The sequence below is a fragment of the Macaca nemestrina genome, chromosome 8 (genome assembly GCF_043159975.1).
Source record: "Macaca nemestrina isolate mMacNem1 chromosome 8, mMacNem.hap1, whole genome shotgun sequence".
NCBI lineage: Eukaryota > Metazoa > Chordata > Mammalia > Primates > Cercopithecidae > Macaca > Macaca nemestrina.
The window spans coordinates 39,618,362-39,644,165 of record NC_092132.1 but is presented as its reverse complement, the minus strand read 5'-3'; the positions used below and the strand labels follow the sequence as shown (position 1 = coordinate 39,644,165).

The window sequence follows — 25,804 nt, the reverse complement described above, 5'->3', positions numbered from 1 at the left end:
AGGAATGTGATTTTTTTGCTCTAGTTTGCACAATATGATCTTTCCACAGTTTTGGAGGATGCATTACTATTGATCATTCCTAATAATAAAATACATCACTTCAAAATAATAAAGAATTAAGCATTGTAAAACTAAACATAATCAACAAATTTACCAAGTTCCCCACTGGCTTATTGAGTTGAAAGATGAGGCTAAGTCATTACATCATTGTTTATCCACTTCCTTCACCATTTCACTCATCATTCCTACATTCTTCAAACACTGCAGGAAAAGGGAACATTCAAAGGTAGTTTCGCTGGGCGCGGTGGCTCACGCCTGTAATCCCAGCACTTTGGGAGGCCGAGGTGGGCGGATCACCCGAGGTCAGGAGTTTGAGACCAGCATGGCCAACATGGTGAAACCCCCGTCTCTACTAAGAATACAAAAGATTAGCCCGGCCTGATGGTGGGTGCCTGTAATCCCAGCAGGGAGGCAGGAGAGTCGCTTGAACCTGAGAGGCGGAGGTTGTAGTGAGCCGAGATCGTGCCATTGCACTCTAGCCTGGGCAGCAAGAGCAAAACTCCCTCTCAAATAATTTAATAAATAAATAAAAGCTATTTTCAAGTGTAATTTTCTGAGTTTCAAAATGGACATCTTCTGTACTGAATTGTCTGAGCACTCCTGTGAAATATTTGATCATCAAGAGACTTTTTTTGTTCATCAAGCTTAACTCTTTCTACACTATATGAAGTGCAGATAGTTTACTCCTATGGCAGTTATTCTTAACTATGGAAGAAAACCAAGCCCTCCAGAGAGCTTCTAAAAAATACTGAAGCCCAAACTTCAGTTCCAGAGGCTGATTTGATGGCTCTCGAACACGGCCCACAATCAGCGTTGGTTCTAAGTTCCCCTTGTGACTGTTCTGTACAGTCCAGGTCGCCAGTCAGTGCTTGATGGTTAGGTCGAATCTTGATGCCCTTTTTAATGTCCAGCTAAACTTGCAGTTTAAACAAGGAATTGGGAAAGTGCTGTGTTTGTATTTTATATTAATAATTGAGCTTAATGTATGTGAAGTGCTTAGAACAGTGCCTGCCACATAGTAAGTGCTTTCTAAGTGTTCGCTATTTTAATGAGGTTAGTCACGTTACAAGATAACTTGGAGTCAGCCAGGCATGGTGGCTCACACCTGTAATCCCAGCACTTTGGGAGGCTGAAGTGGGAGGATCCCTTGAGCTCAGGAGTTCAATACCAGCCTGGGCAACATGGCAAAACCCCATCTCTACTAAAAATAGAAAAGTTAGCTGGGAGTGGTACCACACGCCTGTGATTCCAGCTACTCGGGATGCTGTAGTGGGGATCTCCTGAGCGGGGAGATGGAGGTTGCAGTGAGCTGAGCCGTGATTGCCACTGCACTCCAGCCTGGGTGACAGAGACCCTATCTTAAAATAAAATAAAGTAATAAAGTAACTTGGAGTCAGTTCCACATCACATATAAATTTTATTCTCCACATTGTAGCTATGCATTTGAAAACTACCTAGTAACTATGTAACCTGCCTAATACTGCTTCATAAATTCCTTCAGAGAGATAACTGTGCCAATTATTCAAACTTAGTAATGAAGGTAGGAGTGTTACAGAGTGAACACCAGATGGCGCCATGGCTTGGGACACCTAGTTTTTCATATAAAATCTAGAGCCAAACTGCCTTATTCAAATCCCATCTCCCATATTTCCTTCTCATCTTCCAGTTCCCTTCTAGCTGTGTGACTTTGAACAACTTACACTTCCAGCATCATGATCCCACAGTAAAATGAGAATCAATAAAAGCCACCTCACTGCTTCCTTAGGGGAAATCAATAAGATAATTCCTGCAAAGCTTTTTGCACAGTGCAGGTGTGTAGCACATAGTAACCACTTAATAAATCTGATTATTACTATTATTAGCACATGACGAATAGCATAAAAAGATGCTCACAACTGGATGATGAGAAATATTTAGTCTAAGGCTGTCATTTGAAATGATGTGGGTAGGCCAGGCGCAGTGGCTCAAGCCTGTAATCCCAGCACTTTGGGAGGCCGAGACGGGCAGATCACGAAGTCAGGAGATCGAGTCCATCCTGGCTAACACGGGTGAAACCCCATCTCTACTAAAAAAAATACAAAAAACTAGCCGGGCGAGGTGGCGGGCGCCTGTAGTCCCAGCTACTCGGGAGGCTGAGGCAGGAGAATGGCGTAAACCCGGGAGGTGGAGCTTGCAGTGAGCTGAGATCCGGCCACTGCACTCCAGCCTGGGCGACAGAGCGAGACTCCGAACTTTCTTACTTACCAATAAAGTGCTCTTTATAGTTCATCTTTGCATTGAGGACAAATACATTTTCCGTGATTTCAGGTGCCACCTGTTCTTCACTATCAGTGTGTAATTCCTTAAAATAAGAACATTTACCCTTGAATTGCAGTGTAAACAAAATAGTAACAGTTTTATCAATGAAGGATACAGTCATCCCTAGTATCCATTGTGGATAGGTTCCAAGACCTTCCTCAGACACCAGAATCTGAGGATGTTCGAGTACCTGATATAAAACTTTATTGGTTTTTTACTTGTGTTATTCTTCATAATTGTAATTTGGGGTAATATTTTTATCTGAGTTTGATTGAATCCAAGGATGCAGAACTCAATGATATGGAGCATATATTTACATTGCCACATGTCCAACCAATAATTTTACAGAATTCCCTTTGTTTTCATATGAATATTGCATTAATATGGATTAGTGTATTGGAAATGCACTTGGTTGAAATTTGGGGCACATTAAGCATACTGCTTCTTATGAAAGCCACAGAAAACATCTGTTCAGATTCCTTAAATTTCATCTCTGTAGAGAGTCAACAGGAACACTCCACTGGCACTAGAAACACAGGCAGAAACTCACATCAATCAAGTAACCAGGAACTAAAACGTTAAAAAATGTTCAGATCTACACAAGTCTCCCAAGTTTATTCAAATGAGAAGAGTTAATATGGCCAAATAAAGTGAACTCCTTCTTAGCAGCAACTTCATTTCACTAGGTGCCTGACTTTCAAATGGGGTTTGTTAAATAGCTTTGCTAGGAAAGTTGAGAAGGAAGAAGATCTTATGCTTTGTGTTTCTTTATGGGGTTTTTTTTGTTTCTTTTTTGGTTTTCCTAAAATCATCTCATATGAAGCCACTTTTTAAAAGTTATATTCTTATTCTTAGTTATGGCTTAAAAATTTTATGCCAATGTTCTAGGTTCACAGAGGATGTTTTGTAGTGAAAAAAAAAGTACCCTCATTTTTTCTCGATTTTTAAAATTCTAATACACATAACATAAAATGTAGTATCTTAACCATTTTCAAGTGTATAGTTCAGTGGCATTCACATTGTTGTGCAACTATTACCACCATCCATCTCTAGAGCTCTTTATCTTGCCAAACTGAAATTCTATTTACGCTAAACCTAAATCCTCAACCCCCTATCCCCAGCCCCAGGCAACCACCATTCTACTTTCTGTCTCTATGATTTGGGATACCGTAAGTACTCCATGTAGGTGGAATCATACACTGTTTGTCTTTTCGTGACTGGCTTATTTCACCCAGTACAATGTCCTCAAGCTTCATCCATGTTGTAGCATATGTGAGAATTTCCTTTCAAGGCGGAATCATATTCAGTTGTACGTGTAGATCACATGTTTCTTATCCATTCCTCTGTCAATGGATACTTCCATGGGTGGCTTCCATGTTTTAGCAATTGCAAACAATGCTGCTATGAGCTTGGCTGTTCAAATAGCTCTTTGAGACTCTGCTTTCCTTTCTTTTGAGTATATATCCATAAGTAGAATTGCTAAAATTATAGGTAATTCTAGTCTTAATTTTTGGATAGCTCATCATTTTGTACAATTTTACATTCCCTCCAACAGTGCACAAGGGTTCCAGTTTCTCTACATCCTTAACAACACTTCTTATTTTCTTTTTTATTGTCTTCTGATAATGGTGCTCTCATTTTAAAGTCAAATGTAATATCCTGTGGTTTGTTTTAAACATGAGGTCAAAGGGTACAAGATTTTGTAGCTAAATGTCAACATGACTTAGCATTTTCGTGTGCTTGTATAGCTTCTTAATTTACGTAAATACTACTACCCTGTACACAATTGTAAGTTGAAGTAGGCCATATTTATCTCAGCTCTGAAGCATTAAAACAGGAAACTGGTTCTCCTGCCCCTTCAGATCCACAAAGATTGCTAGAAACTATTTCTGTTTCTAACTGGTCCACAATAGTTTGTGATCCACAAACAAATGCAACCGTATTCTTCTTTTCTAAAATGAGTTAGCTGCCTCCAGTGAAGTGTAGACAGATCTGCTCATTGGATTCACAGGTGTGCCTTTTCTTTCTGGTGAGATTTCTTTCCTCTTGGATTTAGCAGGGCAGTAAGAAATGAGAATAATAATAGCCCCAAGCAGATTAAATGAAAACGATAATAGCTAACAATTATATAAACATTTGTTATATGTTATTTATTATATGATTATATGTCAGGTGCTGTTCTTAAGCTTTCACATATATTAGCTCATTTAATCCCCATAATAACATCATGAGTTCAGCACTGTTTATCATCTTTCGCATTTTCAGGAATGAGGAAACTGACAGGTAGAACGCTTAGGTGACAAGTTCTAAGTCACACACATAATAAGTGGCAGAGCCAAGATTTCCACCTAGGCAGTCTGGTTCCATTGCCCAAACATCCCCCAAGAGTGATCACACTCTGAAAGTTTTATTAGCATCAGTAATTGAAGTTACGTTACAATATTTGGATTATTACTTCCTATGAATGACTCCCTCAAGTTGTATGTTCTAAATTCACCATCTAAAAACTCAGCCAAACAATTATAAAGAAATCCAACCCTTGATTTCTGTGGTGCCATTCTCTTGATTTCCCTCTAACATTTAAATATAAGCTCTTGGTACATTTTAATGATCTCGTCTTCTCTGTGCACATCCTAAATGTTGAGATACCCCAAGTTTCTTTGGTGATCCTCTTTTCACTCCATACTCTCCCTGGGTTACCACATGAATGCAGAGAGCATCCATGGTCAATTAGAATGTGCAGATCACTTCCAAAACATTTTTTTTTTCTTCAGCCTGTATGTCTTCTCCAAGTTCCATCTTTCTCCTAGATAAATTGACCAGAAGTCTGTCAGGTACCCCAAACTTTGCATTTTCAAAACAGAATTCATTATTTCCGTGCATGCACATATACGCATATACACACAACACACACACATGCACGCTTGGACTCTGCAGTTGGACAGACAAAAGTGTAAGTCACAATTCGGCCACTGAGCCTGTGTATGGCTTTGGGAAACTTAGTTATCCTCTCTAAGCTTCAGTTTTCTCAAACTAGGGAACTATTACCTACCTCACAGAGTAATTGACAGGATTAAAATAGATGAACTACATAAACCACTTAGCTTATCAGGCCCAAAGAAAGTACTCCTGGCTGGACACCATGGCTCATGCCTGCAATCCCAGCACTTTGGGAGGCCAAGGCAAGAGGATTGTTCGAGCCCAGGAGTTCTAGACCAGTCTGGGCAACATGGTGAGACTCCATCTCTACAAAAAATATTTTTAAAAATTAGCCAGGCTCCGTGGCTCACACTTGTAATCCCAACACTTTGGGAAGCCAAGGCGGGTGGATTACAAGGTCAGGAGATTGAGACCATCCTGGCTAATATGGTGAAACCCCATCTCTACTAAAAATACAAAAAATTAGCCGGGCGTGGCGGCGGGCGCCTGTAGTCCCAGCTACTCAGGAGGCTGAGGCAGGAGAATGGCGTGAACCGGGGAGGCGAAGCTTGCAGTGAGCCGAGATCGCACCACTGCACTCCAGCCTGGGTGACAGAGGGAGACCCTGTCTCAAAAAAAAAAAAAAAAAAAAAATAGCCAAGAGTGATGATCACACCTGTAGTCCCAACTACTCACTGGGGTGACTTTTCTGTAATTCTAAACCTTCACACATGCTCATTTATAGGGCAATAATGATGTACCTGCCTCGTCCTGCCTACACGTTTTTGCTGTTTTACCTCTATTTGTTCTTCATGAGCTAATAAAAACATCACCTTGGATAGCTTGCCTAACTTCTCCAAGAAGGGGCAGTTACTCACTCCTCTCACATTCTCTTTAGCATTAGGGGATGACACCCTTAATGTGGTATTGTAATATATTTGCATATATGTGTGTATTCTAATTGTAGAGCTGCATGTGAAGCCATAGCGCCCAGCCTAGCACGCAGCAGAGATTTCAATGAATAACTGATTAGTGAATGATTTGAAAGATTAAATCCAAAGATAACTTTCTCATCATGTCCAACAGTACATTTTCAGTCTAATTTAGCCTTTTAGAATGATACACTCTGACTAAACCATCAAATGAGATAAAGTGATAAAGATAATAAAATTTGAAACATTATTGGGTACATCTGAAAACACAAATATATATTACAACTGTCAAGTCATTTAATGATGCATACAAATGATTTTTTTGTTCACTTTTATTTGAAGTTAGTATTTTTGATTTCAACTTTACTTAATTTACTAAATCTTTTGGTTCAAAATTTGAGAATAAATACTCTTGAGTCGTCCTACCCTATAGCTTACCACAGTGATAAAGATTATTTGTGGCTGGGCATCTTCTCTAAAACCTCAATTTCTCTTGGGCACCTGAGTCCAATTCTTTCCTTACTTTTGTGAAAAGTACACATAGCTGGACTTAACCAATAATGTAAAGTTAATGACTGAAGTCTAGTGACTCTGAAAGACCATATGAACTAAACCTGAGTTGTGGTTTCTTGCTGTGTCTCCCCTACCTCTTCATTACACAGCCTCAATAAACTGTAGTTCAGTGGAAAGATAAGGTGCAAATGATTAAATGATTACCTTGTCTACAGTTGCAAGTAGTTTGGATCTGAATGCCCATAAGGGAAAGAAGACATAGAAGCTAATCGCAGAAGCCTTCTATGGGGAAGAACAGCAGAAATACCACCACTCACACTTTCATCGCTCCTCTGATTTCGACATGATACAGTTTAGCTTCTATTATTTGAAAAGAAGTAAATCAAAGCAAAATAAATCTGTTTTATTCAACTGTGGTAAACTTGTATGCTTTCAGATACATTCGTGTCAAAGTGAAAAAAAGTTGTTTTCTAGCATTTTAGTATATTTGTTTGTTACTTTGAAACTTTCACACAAATTTGGGGTCTGTAGTCTTAGCTTTATTTTTTAACGGTATATTGTTACTTTGAAACTTTCACACAAATTTGGGGTCTGTAGTCTTAGCTTTATTTTTTAACAATCATATACTCTCACAGATGGTTTTGTTTCCTTACCTTTAAAACTTAATCAGCTGGCTTAATTAATTGCCCAACGTTTCTCTAAAACAATGTTCTGATTCTTCTGGGCAACTCTGCCATATCATATGCTGTTGTTATCTTTTCCACCAGTTTTACCACAAGTTGTTTAAAAACCATCAGCTCTAAGGGTAGAAAAAATGAAGTGCAGTTGAAAAGACAGTTATGTTGAAAGATAAACAGAGCAATATGTCTTATCAAAATGGGTACAAGTTTTGGCTGCTTAATGAGTGCAATACACAGCCTTACACAATGGAAAAAAAGCTTTATAACATATCAAGTATGCTACATTATTTCAGGCATAACTGTATAGGATATATATCTAGGCCTGAGAGTGTAGATAACAAAATATAAGTGCTTTGCCTGTCTAAACATGTAAAATAAATGAGCATTTGCTATCACATCCCAATACATTAGATGTACTTGCATAGTTAATTTTTCTTTTTAATGCAAAACATGTGATTGTTGAAGTGCAGTGTCAGAGTATATCTTAGTGTTTGAAGAGACATTTCTTTTCATTTAAACAAATCTTTATTTAAATGAGCCTTTTTGAAAAGGATTTTTGGCATATCTTCATTTCAGGAAGTTCAATCAGGGTAAATGGAGATGAAGAAGCTACATTATACATAATATTATATAAGTAAAGATCATTCAGCCAAAAAAACGGCAGCAGACATAGCCGAGTATAACTACCTGAATTTCACTTTAATTTTCTAGATTTCAGGAGTTTTTGTTTACTTGTTCTGTAGTTTGGGCATTGGTATTGATATGATGGAAATATTTCATGGGGGGGAAGAGAAGGAGAGAGATAAATAACTTCTTACTTTCATAAAATACAGAAAGAATAACTTCAAATGCTCACAGGAAATAAATTTCAGCAGCTGGGTCCTTACCATGCTGGTTTTTAGGTACTATCCCAATGTACTGGTAAGGTTACTGATTCAGGCAAGCCCCAGAAAGCAAACAATTGACAAAAATCTGTACAAATTATGTTTATGCTGTACTTGATTCTTAGTCTCCTCCTACTTCTGGTCACTAAACAGTTCATTTAATGCAAAAAGTACAATTTTCCACACAGGAGGCAAAAGGAGCATAACTGTTGCCTTGATCAAACACTCCACTCCAGTAGGAACCGGTGTGAAAAACATGAGAAGGTGCTGTGGACATCAAGCTAGTGTACAACAGACTCAAGCATCCTATGTCAATATTATCTTTTTCTTTTTTCTTCTTAATAGGGGGTCAGCTTTGGTGTACAACTACGAAGGCCATCTCTGAGGGTGAAGAGCTAATTGCCTTTGTGGTGGATTTTGACTCAAGGCTACAAGCTGCCAGTCAGATGACTTTCACAGAAGGGATGTACCCTGCACGCCTGCTGGACTCAATTCAGCTGCTTCCTCAGCAAGCTGCCATGGCTTCTATTTTGCCCACAGCTATTGTCAATAGTAAGTGCTCAGTGCTGTGTAGCCCAGCTTTAGAGGTGATGGAAATTTATGGAAGAAAAAAAATGTCTACTGACAAGAAACCAGGAACAGACCTTTTTCCTTCAGTGTTGTGGTTTCATTTTATCTTCGTGTGTGTGTGTGTGTGTGTGTGTGTGTGGTCAATTTTCCTGGGAGTATAGAAAGAACCCTTAACTCCAACCATTTCAAGTCAGATTCCTGAATGTCACACACACACACAAAGCTGATATTCTACATGAGTTGAATAATATTCAAGGCTACTTAGCTATGAGAAGGCAAGCACCTTTCATTAATGCTTCTATATTAGAAAAAATTTGGTATTCTTTAAGGGCCATAGACTTAAAAACTTGAAAAGAAGAAACAGAATACAAAATCAAAGTTTGATTAGATATAGTAACAAAAAGGAAGTGTATCCTGGATAAATCAAGACATCTGCTAATGCAAAAAGGTAAATAAATAAATAAATAAATAAATAGAAATGCATAAGCTTAGAAAACTTTATATGGAGAATTTTTAAATAAGCCCTGGCAAATTTACCTTTGTGATTTTATTTTGTAAAAAAGAAATTGAACTTAGTTTGTATTTTTGTGTCACAGAATGACACTTCATATGACAGAAAATCAGTGGTCTGGGGTCCCAAAATCTGTGTTCTAGACAGATCTGCTTTTATCTAGCTCTATGAGAAAACATGAGTAGCAGATACATCTTAAGAGGAGAATAGATTCTGAAGTTAGTAGGTAAGCAAAAAATTGCATCTACTCAAAAATATACTTTAAAATCTCTGAGACCCTGAATGAGGCAGAAAAGAAATCCAGAGAGGCAATGATGTCTTGATATTAAAATATAAAATATTCAACTGTAATTAGATTCTTGCTGTAATAATCATCCTTTAGATTAAAGAAATTATCAGATGAGTCTGAAATTACTGTGCATTCAATCAATGATATAGTACTTCCATCTAAGCTAGTATTATTGGATTTCCTTAAGGTAAATGTGCCTATTTTCTTTCCTGGATCTTTACTTTGATTCTGATAGTGAGGAACTGGAAATAACATGGGCCCAACCTGAATCTGAGGCAAAAGGATTTTATTGCCAAAGACTCTAGGAGTATCTGATGTTATTGGGAAGCTCCAATGTATTTAATTCTAATTATAGTGGAAAGTGTACTCTATTTGCTTTCTGTAGCAAGACAACTATTTATGTCAAATAATTTAGCGTAGATGCAGAGAGCTTTTGCTTTCGTTCTGGAATTAGTGAGTTAAATTCATCCTGCTTAAATGGACCCTTTACTAAACTGTGTAGCCTCATGAATAGTGTAAATGAAATTAACTTGGAAGGGAGGGGTTAAATAATAAACAGTAGTAGTATATAATTTTTAAATTAAATGTTAATTTGAAATTATACTTGCTACCCTTACTTCCCCTTCACTAGAATTTGATCATTAGTTTTTCTCCTCATCGCCTTTAATGTGATCTCCCTGAGCCATCTCCTTCACTACTGTGGGCTCCACCAACAACCATAAATAACAGTTCACAAATTATAAGTTCAGCCATTTCTGCTGAGTTTTAGGCCTCCATTGCCATTTATCCCATGTTCTTCTGTATTTCTTACAGCAATATCAGATTCCACATATCTAACGTGAACATGTGCCACTGTTTGCCTGGCTTAGTCCCATTGTACATTTTTATCTGGCATCCCTCTGGATGGTGACCCCTTTCTCTACGAAAGTCCTGAGTTTGCACAATACAAGGTCAGATTTGGTCACCCTATACATGCCCTAGCCTGAAGACATCACCCCTCCATCCTCTGTTCCCTGTGTAGATGAATGAAACCATTCCTGACACAGAAGCTTGGAAGCAAAGCAAAGCCGTATTCGTCTGTTCTAGAATCTAGTCACCAAGCATTGTTCATGACTTCTAGTCAGTTCTACTTCCTCAGCATAATTCTTCCTCTCTGCCACCCTTGCCATGGAGGCATTATGGAAGAGTGATAAAGACCAAATGTATGGTTATCATAATTTAATGAGTCGAAATCATTTGTTTTGTTTAAACTACTTACCAATTCGGCTCAGTCTAGTCCTTTTTGGGTTCATTCATAGGCTAGGCTGAGAATTAGGATGATGATAAATATGATAGATGTTTTGATTATTACTGGAAGGTTTGTTGTTTGGAGGGCTCATGGTAGGGATAGTAGTAGAGCGATCTCCAGGTCGAATAGTAGAAAAGTGATGGCGATCAGGAAAAATTTTATTGAGAATGGGATACGAGCGGGATTTAGGGGATCAAATCCACATTCGTAAGGGTTAGTTTTTTCTGCATAGGAGTTGAGTTGGGGTAATCAGAATATGATAATTATTAGTAGTGAGGTCAAAAGGGTGTTGATTGTTAAGGCTAGTACTAGGTTGATTACTCTTTTTTGAATACTATCAAAGCTGATTGATTGGAAGTCAATTGTACTAGTTATACTAAAAGAGTAGGATCCTCATCAATAGATAGAAAGGTAGAGGAACAGTCAGACAACATCTACGAAGTGTCAGTATCAGGCGGCGGCTTCAAAGCCGAAATGGTGGTTTGATGTGAAGTGGTATAATAGTTGGCGAATGAGGCAAATAAGAAGAAATGTAGATCCAATGATGATGTGAAGTCCGTGGAAGTCTGTGGCGACGAAAAATGTTGAACCGTAAATACCGTCGGAGATAGTGAAAGGTGCTTCAAAGTATTCTGAGATTTGTAGTAGGGTGAAGTAGATGCCCAGTAGAATTGTGATAAGTAAGGCTTGGATTGTTTGTTTTCGGTTATTGTTTATGAGGCTATGGTGGGCTCAGGTGATTGTAATTCCTGATGCGAGTAGTACAGAGGTGTTTAGAAGAGGTACTTCTAGGGGATTTAAAGGGGTAATGCCTGTTGGTGGTCAGTGACCCCCTAAGTGGGGTGTTGGAGCGAGGCTCGAGTGGTAAAACGCTCAGAAGAAGCCGGTGAAGAAGAAGACTTCTGAGATGATGAATAATGTTATTCCATATCGAAGGCTTTTTTGGACAGGTACTGTATGGTGGCCTTGATAAGTGCCCTCTCGTACAATATCGCGTCATCATTGGTATAGGGTTAGTACATTGGTTAGTAGGCCTAGTGTCAGTAGGGTGATGGAGTAAAAGTGAAATCATATAACTAAGCCGGATGTTATTAGGAGAGCTGATAGGGCTCCTGTTAATGGTCAGGGGCTAGGTTTAACTATGTGACAAGCATGGAGTTGGTGGGTCATTAGGTATTGTTGTGTAAGTAAAGGCTGACTAAGAGTGTAAAGACGTAGGCCTGAATTAGAGCGACTGCAATTTCTAGAATGGTTAGTAGTGTTAGGAGTATAGTAGTAAGGCAGCGGGGAAGCTAATGGTTGATAATACTAGTGCAGCGCTTCCAATCAGATGCATTAGTAGGTGACCAGCTGTGATATTAGCGGTTAGTCGTACAGCTAGGGCTACTGGTTGGATAAGTAGACTAATAGTTTCGATTATTACTAGTATGGGAATGAGTGGTGTGGGTGTACTTGTGGTAGAAGATGGGCTAGGGAATTTTTGGTTTTAAAGCGAAGGCCCACAATCACTGTGCCTGCTCATAGGGGGATTGCTATAGCCAGGTTTATAGAAAGTTGGGTGGTTGGCGTAAATGAGTGGGGTAGGAGTCCTAGGAGGTTGGTTATGGCAATAAAGGTGATTAGGGATATTAGTATAAGAGCTCAGGATTGCCCTTTAGTATTGTGAGTTACTATTATTTGCTTTAGAGTGAGTTGAGTCAGGCTTTGTTGAATAGTGATTAGTTGGTTGTTAATGAGGCGTTTGGAGGTTGGAATTAGCAGTGTAGGAAATAGGATAATGGGAATTGTGGCGGATTGGCCGAGGATTATTGGGGTTGAGAACGGGGTAAATAGATTTTCGTTCATTTTAGTTGTCAGTGGATTTGTGGATTTGTAGGCTAGGGTTTTTTTGTAAGGGGGGTTGATAGTAATTTGTGTTTAGCAGTTTTAATTGTATAATAAGATATAGTGTAGGGAGCATCGTCATGATAGTAGTGAATCATGTAGATGTATCTAATTGGGGCATTTCACTGTAGAGGGTATGTTCCTCAATCTTTAACTTAAAAGGTTAATGCTAGGATAGTTGTACAGCGGGTCTGTAAAGTATTTTTAAGGGCTTATGGAGGGGGGGGTTATAGGGTAAATACAGGTCCTATTTCAAAGATTTTTAGTGGGATAAGTTCTGCGACGATTGGTATGAAGCTGTGGTTTGCGCCACAGATTTCTGAGCATTGTCCATAGAAGACGCCTGGTCGTGTGGCGGTGAATATAGTTTGGTTTAAGCGTCTAGGCACTGCATCTGTTTTTAGGCCTAGTGTAGGGATAGTTCATGAATGTAAGACATCTTAGGATGTGATTATTATACGGACGGGGGCTTCAATTGGGAGGACTACTCGATTGTCAACTTCTAGAAGTCGAAGGTCACCTGGGTTTAAGAATAGTGGGGGTAGTGTATAAGAGTTAAAGATTAAGCCTCCGTAGTCTGTGTACTCGTAGGTTCAGTATCATTGGTGTCCGATTGATTTAATAGTAAAGGAGGGGTTGTTGATTTCGTCTGTTAGATACAGGATGCGCAGGGATGGAAGGGTCATTAGGACTAAGATAATTGCAGGTAAAATAGTCCAGATGGTCTCTATTTCTTGGGCATCTGTGATGTTGGTGTTGGTAAGTTTTGTTGTGAGTGTTGAGGATAGGGCGTATAAGACTAGAAAGCTAATTAAAGATATAGCTATAAAAGCATGGTCGTGAAAAGTGATTAGTTCTTCTATGACAGGGGATGTGGTGTCTTGTAGGCCTAGCTGAACTGGGTGAGCCATATAAGATACATAAGGCTTGACCTACAATTTAGCTTTGACAAAGCTATGAAATAATTTTTCTAATACCTTATTGAAAAAGTTATAGGGGCTATAAGATTGGCTTGAAACCAGTTTTAGGGGGTTCGACTCTCTCCTTTTTCGTTTAGTTTAATATAGGTTGGTTCTTCAAATGTGTGGTGGGGTGGAGGACAGCCATTTAATCACTCTAGGCTAGTAGAGGGTTGTTCGATTAGTAGTACTTTGCGTTTTGAGGCAAAGGCTTCTCAAATTATATAAATTATTAAGATTACTGCTACTAGTGAGATAAAGGAGCCTAGAGATGATAGGGTGTTTCATGTGGTGTAGGCATCGGGGTAATCAGAGTAGCGTCGGGGTATCCTGGATAGGCCAAGGAAGTGTTGTGGAAAAAAGGTTAAATTTACACCTACAAATATAATAATAAAATGGGCTTTGGCATAAGTCTGGTCTAATGTGTAGCCTGAAAATAGAGGGAATCAATGAATAAAGCTTCCTATAATGGCGAAGACAGCTCCTATTGATAAAACATAGTGAAAGTGGGCGACAACGTAGTATGTATCGTGTAATACGATATCTAGAGATGAGTTTGCTAAGATAATGCCGGTTAGGCCTCCTACGGTAAATAGAAAAATAAAGCCTAGGGCTCAAAGTATTGTGGGGGATCATTTAATATTGCCCCCATGGAGTGTGGCAAGTCAGCTGAAAACTTTAACACCAGTAGGGATTGCAATAATTATAGTGGCAGAAGTGAAATAGGCCCGTGTATCTACATCTATACCAACTGTAAACATGTGATGAGCTCATACAATAAAACCTAGAAATCCAATTGATATCATAGCCCAGACTATACCCATGTACCCAAATGGCTCTTTTTTCCCAGAGTAGTGAGTTACTATATGGGAAATTGTCCCAAATCCAGGAAGAATAAGGATATAGACTTCGGGGTGGCCGAAGAATCAAAATAAGTGTTGGTATAGGATAGGGTCTCCTCCTCCAGCAGGATCAAAGAAAGTAGTGTTGAGGTTGCGATCTGTTAGTAGGATAGTGATGCCGGCGGCTAAGACTGGCAAAGAGAGGAGTAGGAGGATTGCTGTAATTAAGATTGATCAGACAAACAAGGGAGTTTGATACTGGGATATTGCTGGAGGTTTTATGTTAATGATGGTGGTGATGAAGTTGATGGCTCCTAAGATAGAGGAAATGCCTGCTAGGTGAAGAGAAAAGATGATTAAGTCCACGGAGGCCCCTGGATGAGAGAAGTTTCCTGCCAAAGGAGGATATACTGTTCAACCTGTTCCGGCACCGGCTTCTACTATGGCTGATGCCATTAGTAGTAGGAAAGAGGGGGAAAGGAGTCAGAAGCTTATATTGTTTAGACGGGGGAATGCCATATCAGGAGCGCCAATTATTAGGGGCACTAGTCAGTTCCCAAAGCCTCCGATTATAATGGGTATGACTATGAAGAAGATTATAATGAACGCATGAGCTGTTACAATAACGTTGTAGATACGGTCATTGCCTAGCAGATTGCCGGGTTGACCTAGTTCAGCTCGAATGAGAAGGCTCAGAGCCGTACCTATGACTCCAGCTCATGCACCAAATAGCAGGTATAGGGTCCCAATGTCTTTATGGTTTGTTGAGAATAGTCAACGATTGATGAGCATAGGTAGGAATAGAAAGGAGGGAAGGTAAAATGGCTGAGTAGGCATTAGGCTGTAAACCTAAAGACAGAGGTCTAACCCTCTTTTTACCAGCCCTGAGGTGATTTTCACATTGGATTGCAAGTTCAAAGGAGCAGTTTTAAGTTTCTGCCGGGGCTTCTCCCGCCTTTTTTCCCTGCGGCGGGAGAAGTGGATCAAAGCCAGTTGGTTAGGGTGTTTAGCTGTTAACTAAGTTTTTGTGGGTTCGAGTCCCATTGATCTAGTGAGGGCTTAGCTTAATTAAAGTAATTGATTTGCGTTCAATTGATGCAGAGCAGGCATTTGCAGTCCTTATGTATTTCAGAAATTAAGTAATTTTACTTGCTAAGGGCTTTGAAGGTCCTTGGTCTTGCTTAACCTAAATTTCTAGGGGATAGACAGGATTGGGGGGAGATTGGTAGTAAGAGGGTGGAGGCAATAATGAGTGGGGAAATAAGGAGTGTGGGTTTTGTGTTTTCGAATTGCCATATTATTTTTGTGTTGTTGGATGTGGGAAATAGTGTTAGGGAGATAGTGTAGATTAGGCGTATGTAGAAGTATAGGTTGAGTAGGGTTATGATAATTATGATGGAGGGGATGACGAAGTTATTGTTTATTGTGAGTTCTTGAATGGTGATTCACTTGGGTAGGAAGCCGGTTAGAGGGGGTAAGCCTCCTAGGGATAGGAGGGTAGATGTTATTAGTGGTACTAGACAGGTTGATTTGTTTCAGGTGTGAGATAGCATGAGAGTTGTGGTGTTTGAGTTTAGGTTGAGGGTTAAGAATATGGTGGTTGTTAGGGTGATATATATAGTTAAGTAGAGAATTGTGATAGTTGGGTTATATGTTAGTGTTACTGTTATTCAGCCCATGTGAGTGATTGAAAAGTATCCTAGAATCTTGCGTAATTGTGTTTGGTTGAGGCCTCCTCAACTGCCTACTATAATAGATAGGGTTGAGAGGGTTAGGAGAATGCAGGTGTTGATCGATGGGTGAATTTGGTATATGATTGAGATGGGGGCCAGTTTTTGTCATGTGAGGAGGAGTAGGCCAGAGGTTAGAGGTGTTCCTTGGGTGACTTCTGGAACTCAAAAGTGGAATGGAGCTATTCCTAGTTTTATGGCAAGGGCGGTTGTTATTATTAGGGATGAGAGTTGATTGGTGTGACTTGTTATTGTTCAGTATCCTGATAGTAGGTTGTTGGAAACAATTGCTATTATGAGGATTATGGATGCGGTAGATTGTACTAGGAAATATTTAGTAGCGGCTTCTGTGGAGCGGGGGTTTGTTTTTTTGATTAGAATTGGAGTAAAGGCTAATATGTTTATTTCTAGACCTGCTCAGGCTAGGAATCAGTGTGAGCTTAGTGTTGTAATGAGTGTGCCTGTGATTACCGTGGTGTAGATAATAAGTTGAGCTAGTGGGTTGATTAGTACGGGAAGGGTGTGACAACATTTTCGGGGTATGGGCCCGATAGCTTATTTAGCTGACCTTACTCTAGGATAGGGTGTGAGAGGTAGCACGGAGAAGTTTGGGTTCTCGGGGGTAGGTTCGATGCCTGCAGTCCTAGAAATAAGAGGGTTGGGGCCTCTATTATTTACTCTATCAAAGTAACTCTTTTGTCAGACATATTTCTAGGTTTGAGGGGGGATGCTGGAGGTTACGATGGGCATTGAGGTATTTCATATGAGGAGTGCTAGTGTAAGTGGGAGAAAGCTTTTTCATAATAAGTGTATAAGTTGATCGTAACGGAATCGGGGGTATGCTGCTCGGACTCATAGAAATAAGGAAGTTAGGAGGAGTGTTTTAATGGTAAAGCATGTTGTGAATAGTTCTGGTGAATGGATGGAGTAGAATGTGCCCAGGAAAATTGTGGTTGTTAGGGCATTTATTATGATAATGTTTATGTATTCGGCCATGAAGAATAGAGCGAATGGACCTGCGGAGTATTCAGTGTTAAAGCCTGATACTAGTTCCGATTCGCCTTCTATGAGATCGAAGGGGCTTCAATTTGTTTCTGCTAGTGTGGAGGTAAATCATATTATGGCTAGTGGTCATGATGGCAGGAGAAGTCAGAGGTGTTCTTGTGTTGTAATGAGTATGTTGAGGTTGAATGAGCCACTTATTAGCAAAACTGATAGTAGAATGATGGCGAGGGTGACCTCGTATGAGATCATTTGGGCGACGGCTCGTAGGGCTCCAATTAGAGCGTAGTTTGAATTTGATGCTCATCCGCATCATAGGATGGAGTAGACAGTTAGACTGGACGTGGCTAGGATAAATAGGAGTCCTAGGTTGAAGTTAATTAGGGGGTTGGGCATGGGGAGGGGGGTTCATAGGAGGAGGGCAATGGAGAAAGCTAGAGCGGGTGCGGTAATATAGCGAGCAGTGGTGGATGTTGAGGGTTTTAGAGGTTCTTTGGCGAAGAGTTTTATTGCATCAGCAAAGGGTTGTAGTAGTCCGTAGGGACCTACAACGTTGGGCCCCTTACGTAGTTGTATATAGCCTAGTAACTTTCGTTCAACGAGTGTAAGGAACGCCATGGCGGCTAGCGTAGGTATAATGAGGAGTAGAAGGTTTATCGTGGTCATGATGTTAAGAAGAGGAGTTGAACCTCTGACTGTAAAGTTTTAAGTTTTATGCAATTGCCGGGCTCTGCCATCTTAACAAACCCTGTTTTTGGGTGAGATGTATAATATTTTGCTAAATTAAGATTAGGTCATTTATGTAATGAAGGCGCTTTATGAAGTGGGCCTTATTTCTCTTGTCCTTTCGTACAGGGAGAAATGTAGAATAGATAGAAACCGACCTGGATTGCTCCAGTCTGAACTCAGATCACGTAGGACTTTAATCGTTGAACAAACGAACCCTTGATAGCTGCTGCACCATTAGGATGTCCTGATCCAACATCGAGGTCGTAAACTCTATTGTCGATATGGACTCTAGAATAGAATTGCGCTGTTATCCCTAGGGTAACTTGTTCCGCTGATCAAATTATTGGATCAATTGTAAATGTTAGTTCACTTTGGCTTGTGTGGTCTCGGCATGGATTATTTGGAGCTTTGGTTGTGCTCCGAGGTCACCCCAACCAAAATTTTTAATGCAGGTGTAGAGATTTAAAAATCCGTAGGTTTGTATGATTCCTGGTTGCATTAATAAATTAAAGCTCCATAGGGTCTTCTCGTCTTATTATTATATATCCGCCTCTTCACGGACAGGTCAATTTCACTGGTTGAAAGTAAGAGACAGTTAAACCCTCGTGTTGCCATTCATGCGAGTCCCTATTTAAAGAACAAGTGATTATGCTACCTTTGCAGGGTCAGGGTACCGCGGCCGTTAAACGTGCGTCACTGGGCAGGCAGTGCCTCTAATACTAGTAATGCTAGAGGTGATGTTTTTGGTAAACAGGCGGGGGTTAAGTTTGCCGAGTTCCTTTTACTTTTTTTAACCTTTCCTTGAAAGCATGCCTGTGTTGGGTTAACAGTGAAAGTAGTATGGGCTTGTTTATGTTTATCAATACTAGGCTGTTAAATGTCGGTGAGGCTTTCGGTCTGATTTAGGCTTATGCGGTGGAGAAAGTATTCATGTTACTTATATTAGCATTATTACTTCTATAGGGTGATAGATTAATCCAATGTAGTGTGAGGAGTTCAGTTATGTGTTTGGGGTTTTTTGGATAGTTGATGTTGAGTTTGAACGCTTTCTTAATTGATGGCTGCTTTTAGGCCAACTATGGTAATTGGGGTTTTTACTCTCTGTATAAGGTTTTTTCCTACTGTCTAAAGAGCTGTCCCTCTTTAGAGTAACAATTAAGTTTACAGGAGGATTAAGTGGTTCTATAGGTAAACTTAAGGTTGAACTAAGATTCTATCTTGGATAACCAGCTATCACCAGGCTCGGTAGGCTTGTCACCTCTACCCAGAAATCTTCCCACTATTTTGCCACATAGACGGGTATGCTCTTTTAGCTGTTTTTGGGTAGCTCGTCTGGTTTCGGGGAATTTGGCTTTAGTTCTCTTTGTGAAATTATTTCTAGCTAATTCATTATGCGAAAGGTACAGGGGTTAATCCTTGCTATTTTGTGCTTGGGTGGTTTTCTATCTTTCCCTTACGGTACTGTATCTGTAGCGTCAGGTTAAAATTTCTATCGCCTATACTTTATGTAGGTGAATGGTTTGGTATATGTTGGTTTGGTGTTAGTGTTGATTGTGCTTAGAGCTAGTGTTAGCTCAAGGTAGTCAAGCGGTGAGATTTTCTGGGTGTAAGCCAGATGCTTTATGTTAAGCTATACCTTGATTTATCCAAGTGCACCTTCCAGTACACTTACCGTGTTACGACTTATCCCCTCTATATAAATATTAGGGTGTTTAGTTAAGATGTTCCTTAAATATATTTGAGGGGAGTGACGGGCGGTGTGTGCGTGCTTTATGGCCTAGTTCAATTAAGCACTCTATTCTTAATTTACTGCTAAATCCTCCTTGGACTCTTAGGTTTCATAAGAGTTATCGTGGGGTTTTCTGAGGTAGAAAATGTAGCCCATTTTTTACCGTCTCATAGGTTACACCTTGACCTAACGTTTTTGCGGGGAGGGCATTTGTGCTCACTTCGTAACCTTCATCAGGGTTTGCTGAAGATGGCGGTATATAGACTGAGCAAGAGAGGGTGGGGTGGATCGGGGTTTATCAATTATAGAACAGGCTCCTCTAGGGGGATGTGAAGCACCGCCAAGTCCTTTGAGTTTTAAGCTGTTGCTTGTAGTATTCTGGCGAGTAGTTTTGTTGTTTTAACTATTGAGGTTTAGGGCTAAGCATAGTGGGGTATCTAATCCCAGTTTGGGCCTTGGCTATGGTGTGTTCAGAAATTTTAAAGCCACTTTCATAGTTTATTTTACATCAGCTAGGGTTTTACGGTTTAGATGGAGTTTAGCTTTATTGTATCAGATCTAAAACACTCTCTACGCCGATCTCTGTTGGCTAGGGTTAATCGTATGACAGCGCTGGCTGGCACGAAATTAACCAACCCTTATTATAGCATAGCTTAGTTAAACTTTCGTTTATTGCTAAAGATTTGTCACTGCTGTCTCCCGTGGGGGTGTGGCTAGGCAAAGTGTTTTGAGCTGCGTGTGCGTGCTTGATACTTGCTCCTCTTGGTCATAGTGATTTGTAGGGCGTCTTCACCGGGGCGGGGATGCTTGCATGTGTAATCTTGCTAAGAGCCAATAGAAAGGCCAGGACCAAACCTATTTGTTTATGGGGTGTGCAAGCCCATCTAGGCATTTCCAGTGTCTTGCTTTAGGTAGGTTTAAGCTACATAAACGAGTAAATGGGTATGACTATGGAGTGATTTCTTTGGGGTTGTAGTAGGAGAGGTATTGGTTTGGTAGTGGGTAGGCAAATGTGAGGGGCGGGGGGGGGGTGGGGGAGAGGAAAGGGGCCCTGAGTTGCTGTCAAGAGTGTTTGGTGAAGTAAATTTATATTAGTTGAGGGGATGGCATTTGGAGTCGTGCACACCTAAAAGATGAAAATATAAGCTCTGGGCCGGGCGCGGTGGCTCAAGCCTGTAATCCCAGCACTTTGGGAGGCCGAGGCGGGTGGATCACGAGGTCAGGAGATTGAGACTATCCTGGCTAACATGGTGAAACCCCGTCTCTACTAAAAATACAAAAAACTAGCCGGACGTGGTGGCGGGCGCCTGTAGTCTCAGCTACTTGGGAGGCTGAGGCGGGAGAATGGCGTGAACCCGGGAGGCAGAGCTTGCAGTGAGCCGAGATCCGGCCACTGCACTCCAGCCTGGGAGACACAGCGAGACTCCGTCTCAAAAAAAAAAAAAAAAAAAGAAAGAAAATATAAGCTCTGGCCGGGCAAATTGAGGCTTTTGTTTTTGGGGTTTGGCAAAAGTGGGTTTAGGTGGGGGTCAGAGATGGGGGTGGGGGGTTTTGATGGAATTTTTATTGTGGTTTTGTGGTGTGGTAGGAGTGGTGTCGTGGAGTTGATTATTGATATGTCCTACAAGCATGAATTAAATAACACCTTACTGGTAGTTATGCGGGGCTAGGATATTGAACGTAGGTGCGATTAATAACGTCATGGACTAGGGATCAAAGGCAGGCGCGGCAGGACTGGATGTGGTGGGAGTCAGCATTCTGCGATGGGGTTGCGTGCGGACCAGAGATAAAAGATACCAAATGCATGGAGAGCTCCTGTGACTGGTTAATAGGGTGATAGACCCGTGATCCAGCGAGATGTCTTATTTAAGGGGAACGTGTGGGCGATCTTGATTGCTATGGCCCTGAGGTAAGAACCAGATGCCGGATACAGTTCAATTATAGCTACCCCCACAAGTTATGGGCCCGGAGCGAGGAGAGTAGCACTCTTGAGCGGGATATTGATTTCACGGAGGATGGTGAACAAGGGATTCCTAAGTGAGGGGGGGCATCCGTGGTGAGGAGGATTTTTTAATAGGTATGTGCTATGTCCAATGAACAATGTAATGTACTATGTATGATTAATATAGGGCTAGTTCTGTTGGTATCCATGGGGGACTTTGAGGGAGTGTGTTATGTGTTACTGTTGAAGTATTCATTAGAGTTATTGCTTGTAAGCATGTCTTTTAAGGGGATTAGGTACGTATGTAAAAACATGTGCTATGTACAGTTAAGCATATATAGTACTATATATTATACATGTTGGCTAGCAGTAATGCACGAATTACATAATGGCATTAAAGGTAGGTTAGTACTAAAGTTATGCTGTAGGGCTTGTACAACATAAAATACAGAAAGCAGTTTAAGTCAGAACGCCAGTTTTGGGTGTTGGCAGTAGAGTTAAGTACTTTCTTTCTGATTGCCCTGGGGAGAATATTCCATTTCTGGTTTACAAGGCCAGTGTATTAATTTATACTATGAGGGCAGGTTCATTTGAGTAGGTTGTTCTCGATTAGGGAGGCCAGCGGTATTAAGATTAGGATCGTGATAAAGTATATTGTGGATGCTATTTGGCCAATGATGATAAAAGGTTGGGTCACTGGTTGGCTTCCAGTTCAGGTTAGGGTTAGTAGAATTGTAACTAGGAGTCAGAATAGGAATTGGCTGAGTGGGCGGAATATTATGCTTTGTTGTTTGGATTTGTGGAGTATGGGGATAATTGCTAGAATGAGAATTGATAGGAAGAGTGCTAGTACGCCTCCCAATTTGTTGGGCACAGATCGTAGAATTGCGTATGCGAATAGGAAGTATCATTCTGGTTTAATATGTGGAGGAGTGCTTAGTGGGTTGGCTGGGGTATAGTTATCTGGGTCGCTTAGGAGGTCGGGTGAAAATAATGTTAATGTTGTTAGGGTAAAGAGGAGGAGGATTAGACCTAGGATATCTTTAATTGTATGGTAGGGGTGAAAGGTGATTTTGTCTGAGTTAGAGGAAATTCCGCAAGGGTTGTTCGACCCTGTTTCGTGTAGGAATAGTAAGTGTACGGTTGTGAGAGTGACGATAATGAAGGGTAGGATGAAGTGTAGGGTGGAGAATCGTATGAGAGTGGGGTTATCAATGGCGTACCCACCTCAGACCCATTGAACAAGGTTGGTTCCGATGTATGGGACTGCTGAGAGTAGATTTGTGATTACTGTTGCCCCCCAGAATGATATTTGGCCTCATGGGAGTACGTAGCCCATGAAGGCTGTTGCTATGGTTATGAGTAGAAGCATGATGCCAGTGTTTCAGGTTTCTAGGAGAAGATATGAGCCATAGTAGAGGCCTTGGCCTACGTGCAGGAAGAGGCAGATGAAGAGTATGGAGGCACCGTTAGCGTGGAGATAGCGGGTGGTTCAGCTGTAATTTACATCTCGAGTGATGTGTGTGATTGAGGAGAAAGCAGAGGAAGTGTCTGGTGAGTAGTGCATTGCTAAGAATAGGCCTGTGATAATTTGTAGAATTAGGCAGGTTGCAAGAAGTGAGCCGAAATTTCATCACACAGAAATGTTGGATGGGGTAGGTAGGTCAATGAGGGAGTGGTTGATTATTTTTATGATTGGGTTAGATTTGCATATTGGAATCATTTGGTGCTTTTATAGTTGAAATACAACGATGGTTTTTCATATCATTGGTTATGGTTAAAGTCCATATGGAAGCAATGACATATATTTTATTTACATTAAGCGTATTGTTGGTTATGGGGTTTGTGGGTTTTTCTTCTAAGCCCTCTCCCATTTATGGGGGTTTAGCGTTGATTGTTAGTGGTGTAATTGGTTGTGTAATTATTTTAAATTATGGGGGGGCCTACATGGGTTTAATGATATTTTTAATTTATTTGGGGGGTATAATAGTTGTTTTTGGCTATACTGCGGCGATGGCTATTGAAGAGTATCCTGAGACATGAGGCTCAGGGTTTGAGGTTCTAGGGGGTCTTTTGGTGGGATTAATAATGGAAGTAGTACTAATTTTATGGGTTTTAAGTTTTGATGGAGTAGTGGTGGTGGTTAATTTTAATAATATGGGTAGTTGGGCGATTTTTGAGGGGGAATGATCAGGGTTAGTTCGAGGCGATTCTATTGGTGCGGGTGCCTTGTATGATTATGGGCGTTGATTAGTGGTGGTTGCTGGTTGAACGTTGTTTGTTGGTGTATATATTGTGATTGAGATTACTCGAGGTAATAGGCTATATTATTAGAAGTAGAGTTAGGGTAAGGGGAATGAGGAAAGAGAGGAAGTGGAGTTTGATTATGCCTTTCTGGGTAGTTACAGTTATGGAAGCAGTAATATGTGTTTGTGAGATTATTTTGGGTATAGATTTCTCTAGTCACGTTGAATCTAATAGGAGAAGGGCTAAATTTTGACTTATAAGTAGGTGTTGATAGGGAACTATACGATGGACTGTGGTGGGAAAGTATCCTAGTATATTGGAGAATTTGAATATTTGTGATGGATTTTTTACTTTTAGTTTGTTGGTTATAAGGGCGAGGTCTAGGGCTGTTAGGAAGCCGAGGGCAGTTGCGCATAAGGCTGAGAATTTTAGATAGGAGGGTATTGTTGGTTGGGGAAGTGAGGTAGGGGGGATATTGTTGGTGATAAGGAATCCTGCAGTTATACTGCCTATTATGAGGCGTTTAATTGGGTTTAATAGGGCGGGGTTGTTTTCGTTGATGCTTATTAGGATTGGGAAGCGGGGTTGTCCTGTTAGGGTAAGGAGAATGGTTCGAGTACTGTAGGCGCTTGTTAGGGAGGTGGCGATGAGAGTAATAGATAGGGCTCAGGCGTTGGTATATGACGTATTTGTGGCTTCGATAATGAGGTCTTTGGAATAGAAGCCTGTGAGGAAGGGTATTCCCATGAGTGCTAGGTTGCCAATAACTAGGGAAGTTGAGGTGAGGGGCATTGTTTTAAATAGACCACCTATTTTTCGGATGTCTTGTTCGTTATTTAAGTTATGGATAATAGATCCAGAGCACATAAAGAGTATAGCTTTGAAGAAGGCATGAGTGCAGATGTGTAGGAATGCTAAGTGTGGTTGGTTAATACCAATAGTGACTATTATTAGACCTAGTTGACTTGAGGTGGAGAAGGCCACGATTTTTTTGATATCATTTTGTGTGAGGGCGCAGATGGCTATGAATAGGGTAGTAATAGCTCCTAGACATAGTATGAGGTTTTGGATTAGTGTGTTGCTTTCTATTAAAGGGTGAAAGCGAATAAGTAGGAATACTCTGGCAACAACTATGGTGCTGGAGTGAAGTAGGGCTGAGACCGGGGTTGGACCTTCTATGGCAGAGGGTAATCAGGGGTGAAGACCAAATTGAGCTGATTTTCCTGTTGCTGCTAGGAGAAGGCCTACTAGTGGAAGGAGATTTGAGTTGGAGTTTAGAGCCAGTATTTGTTGAAAGTCTCACGAGTTACAATGCAGGAGGAATCATGTTATAGCCAGGATAAGACCAATGTCGCCGATGTGGTTATATAGGATTGCTTGGATGGCTGCTGTGTTGGCGTCTGCTCGAGCATACCATCAGCTGATTAGAAGGAAGGATATGATTCCTACACCCTCTCAACCAATGAAGAGTTGGAAAAGGTTGTTGGCGGTGACTAGAATTAGTATGGCAGTGAGAAAAATGAGGAGATATTTGAAGAATTGATTGATGTTTGGGTCTGAGTTTATGTATCATAGTGAGAATTCTATAATAGATCAGGTGATGAATAGTGCAATTGGAATAAATATTATAGAAAAGTAGTCTAGTTTAAAGCTTAGTGTTAGATCTAATGTTTGGGTTGTTATTCAGTGTCAGCTTCAAATGGTTGTTTCTTGATTTGAGAAAATGTATAGGGTTATTGGAAGAAGGCTAGTAATAAAGGCATATATTATAGTTATCTTTACATAGTTTGGGTATG

At 40.5% G+C, this 25,804-nt stretch overlaps 1 protein-coding gene and 1 long non-coding RNA gene across 12 annotated transcripts in view; one reads left to right on the top strand and one right to left on the bottom strand.

Annotated features, from left to right (window-relative positions):
- LOC105476003 (zinc finger protein, FOG family member 2) overlaps positions 1–25,804 on the top strand; it is a 503,988-nt gene that overhangs the window by 469,469 nt on the left and 8,715 nt on the right. For all 11 annotated transcript variants that reach the window (XM_024790960.2, XM_024790959.2, XM_024790966.2 and 8 more), the window contains one exon: positions 8,632–8,838. In XM_024790960.2, coding sequence (XP_024646728.2) covers positions 8,632–8,838 — 207 coding nt within the window. The remainder of the gene's footprint in view (positions 1–8,631; positions 8,839–25,804) is intronic.
- LOC139355789 (uncharacterized) overlaps positions 104–25,804 on the bottom strand; it is a 275,722-nt gene continuing 250,021 nt past the window's right edge. Inside the window, exons 4-5 of the long non-coding RNA XR_011606832.1 lie at positions 2,305–2,401; positions 104–261 (exon numbers count right to left, since the gene is read on the bottom strand). This is a non-coding gene — a long non-coding RNA (uncharacterized lncRNA). The remainder of the gene's footprint in view (positions 262–2,304; positions 2,402–25,804) is intronic.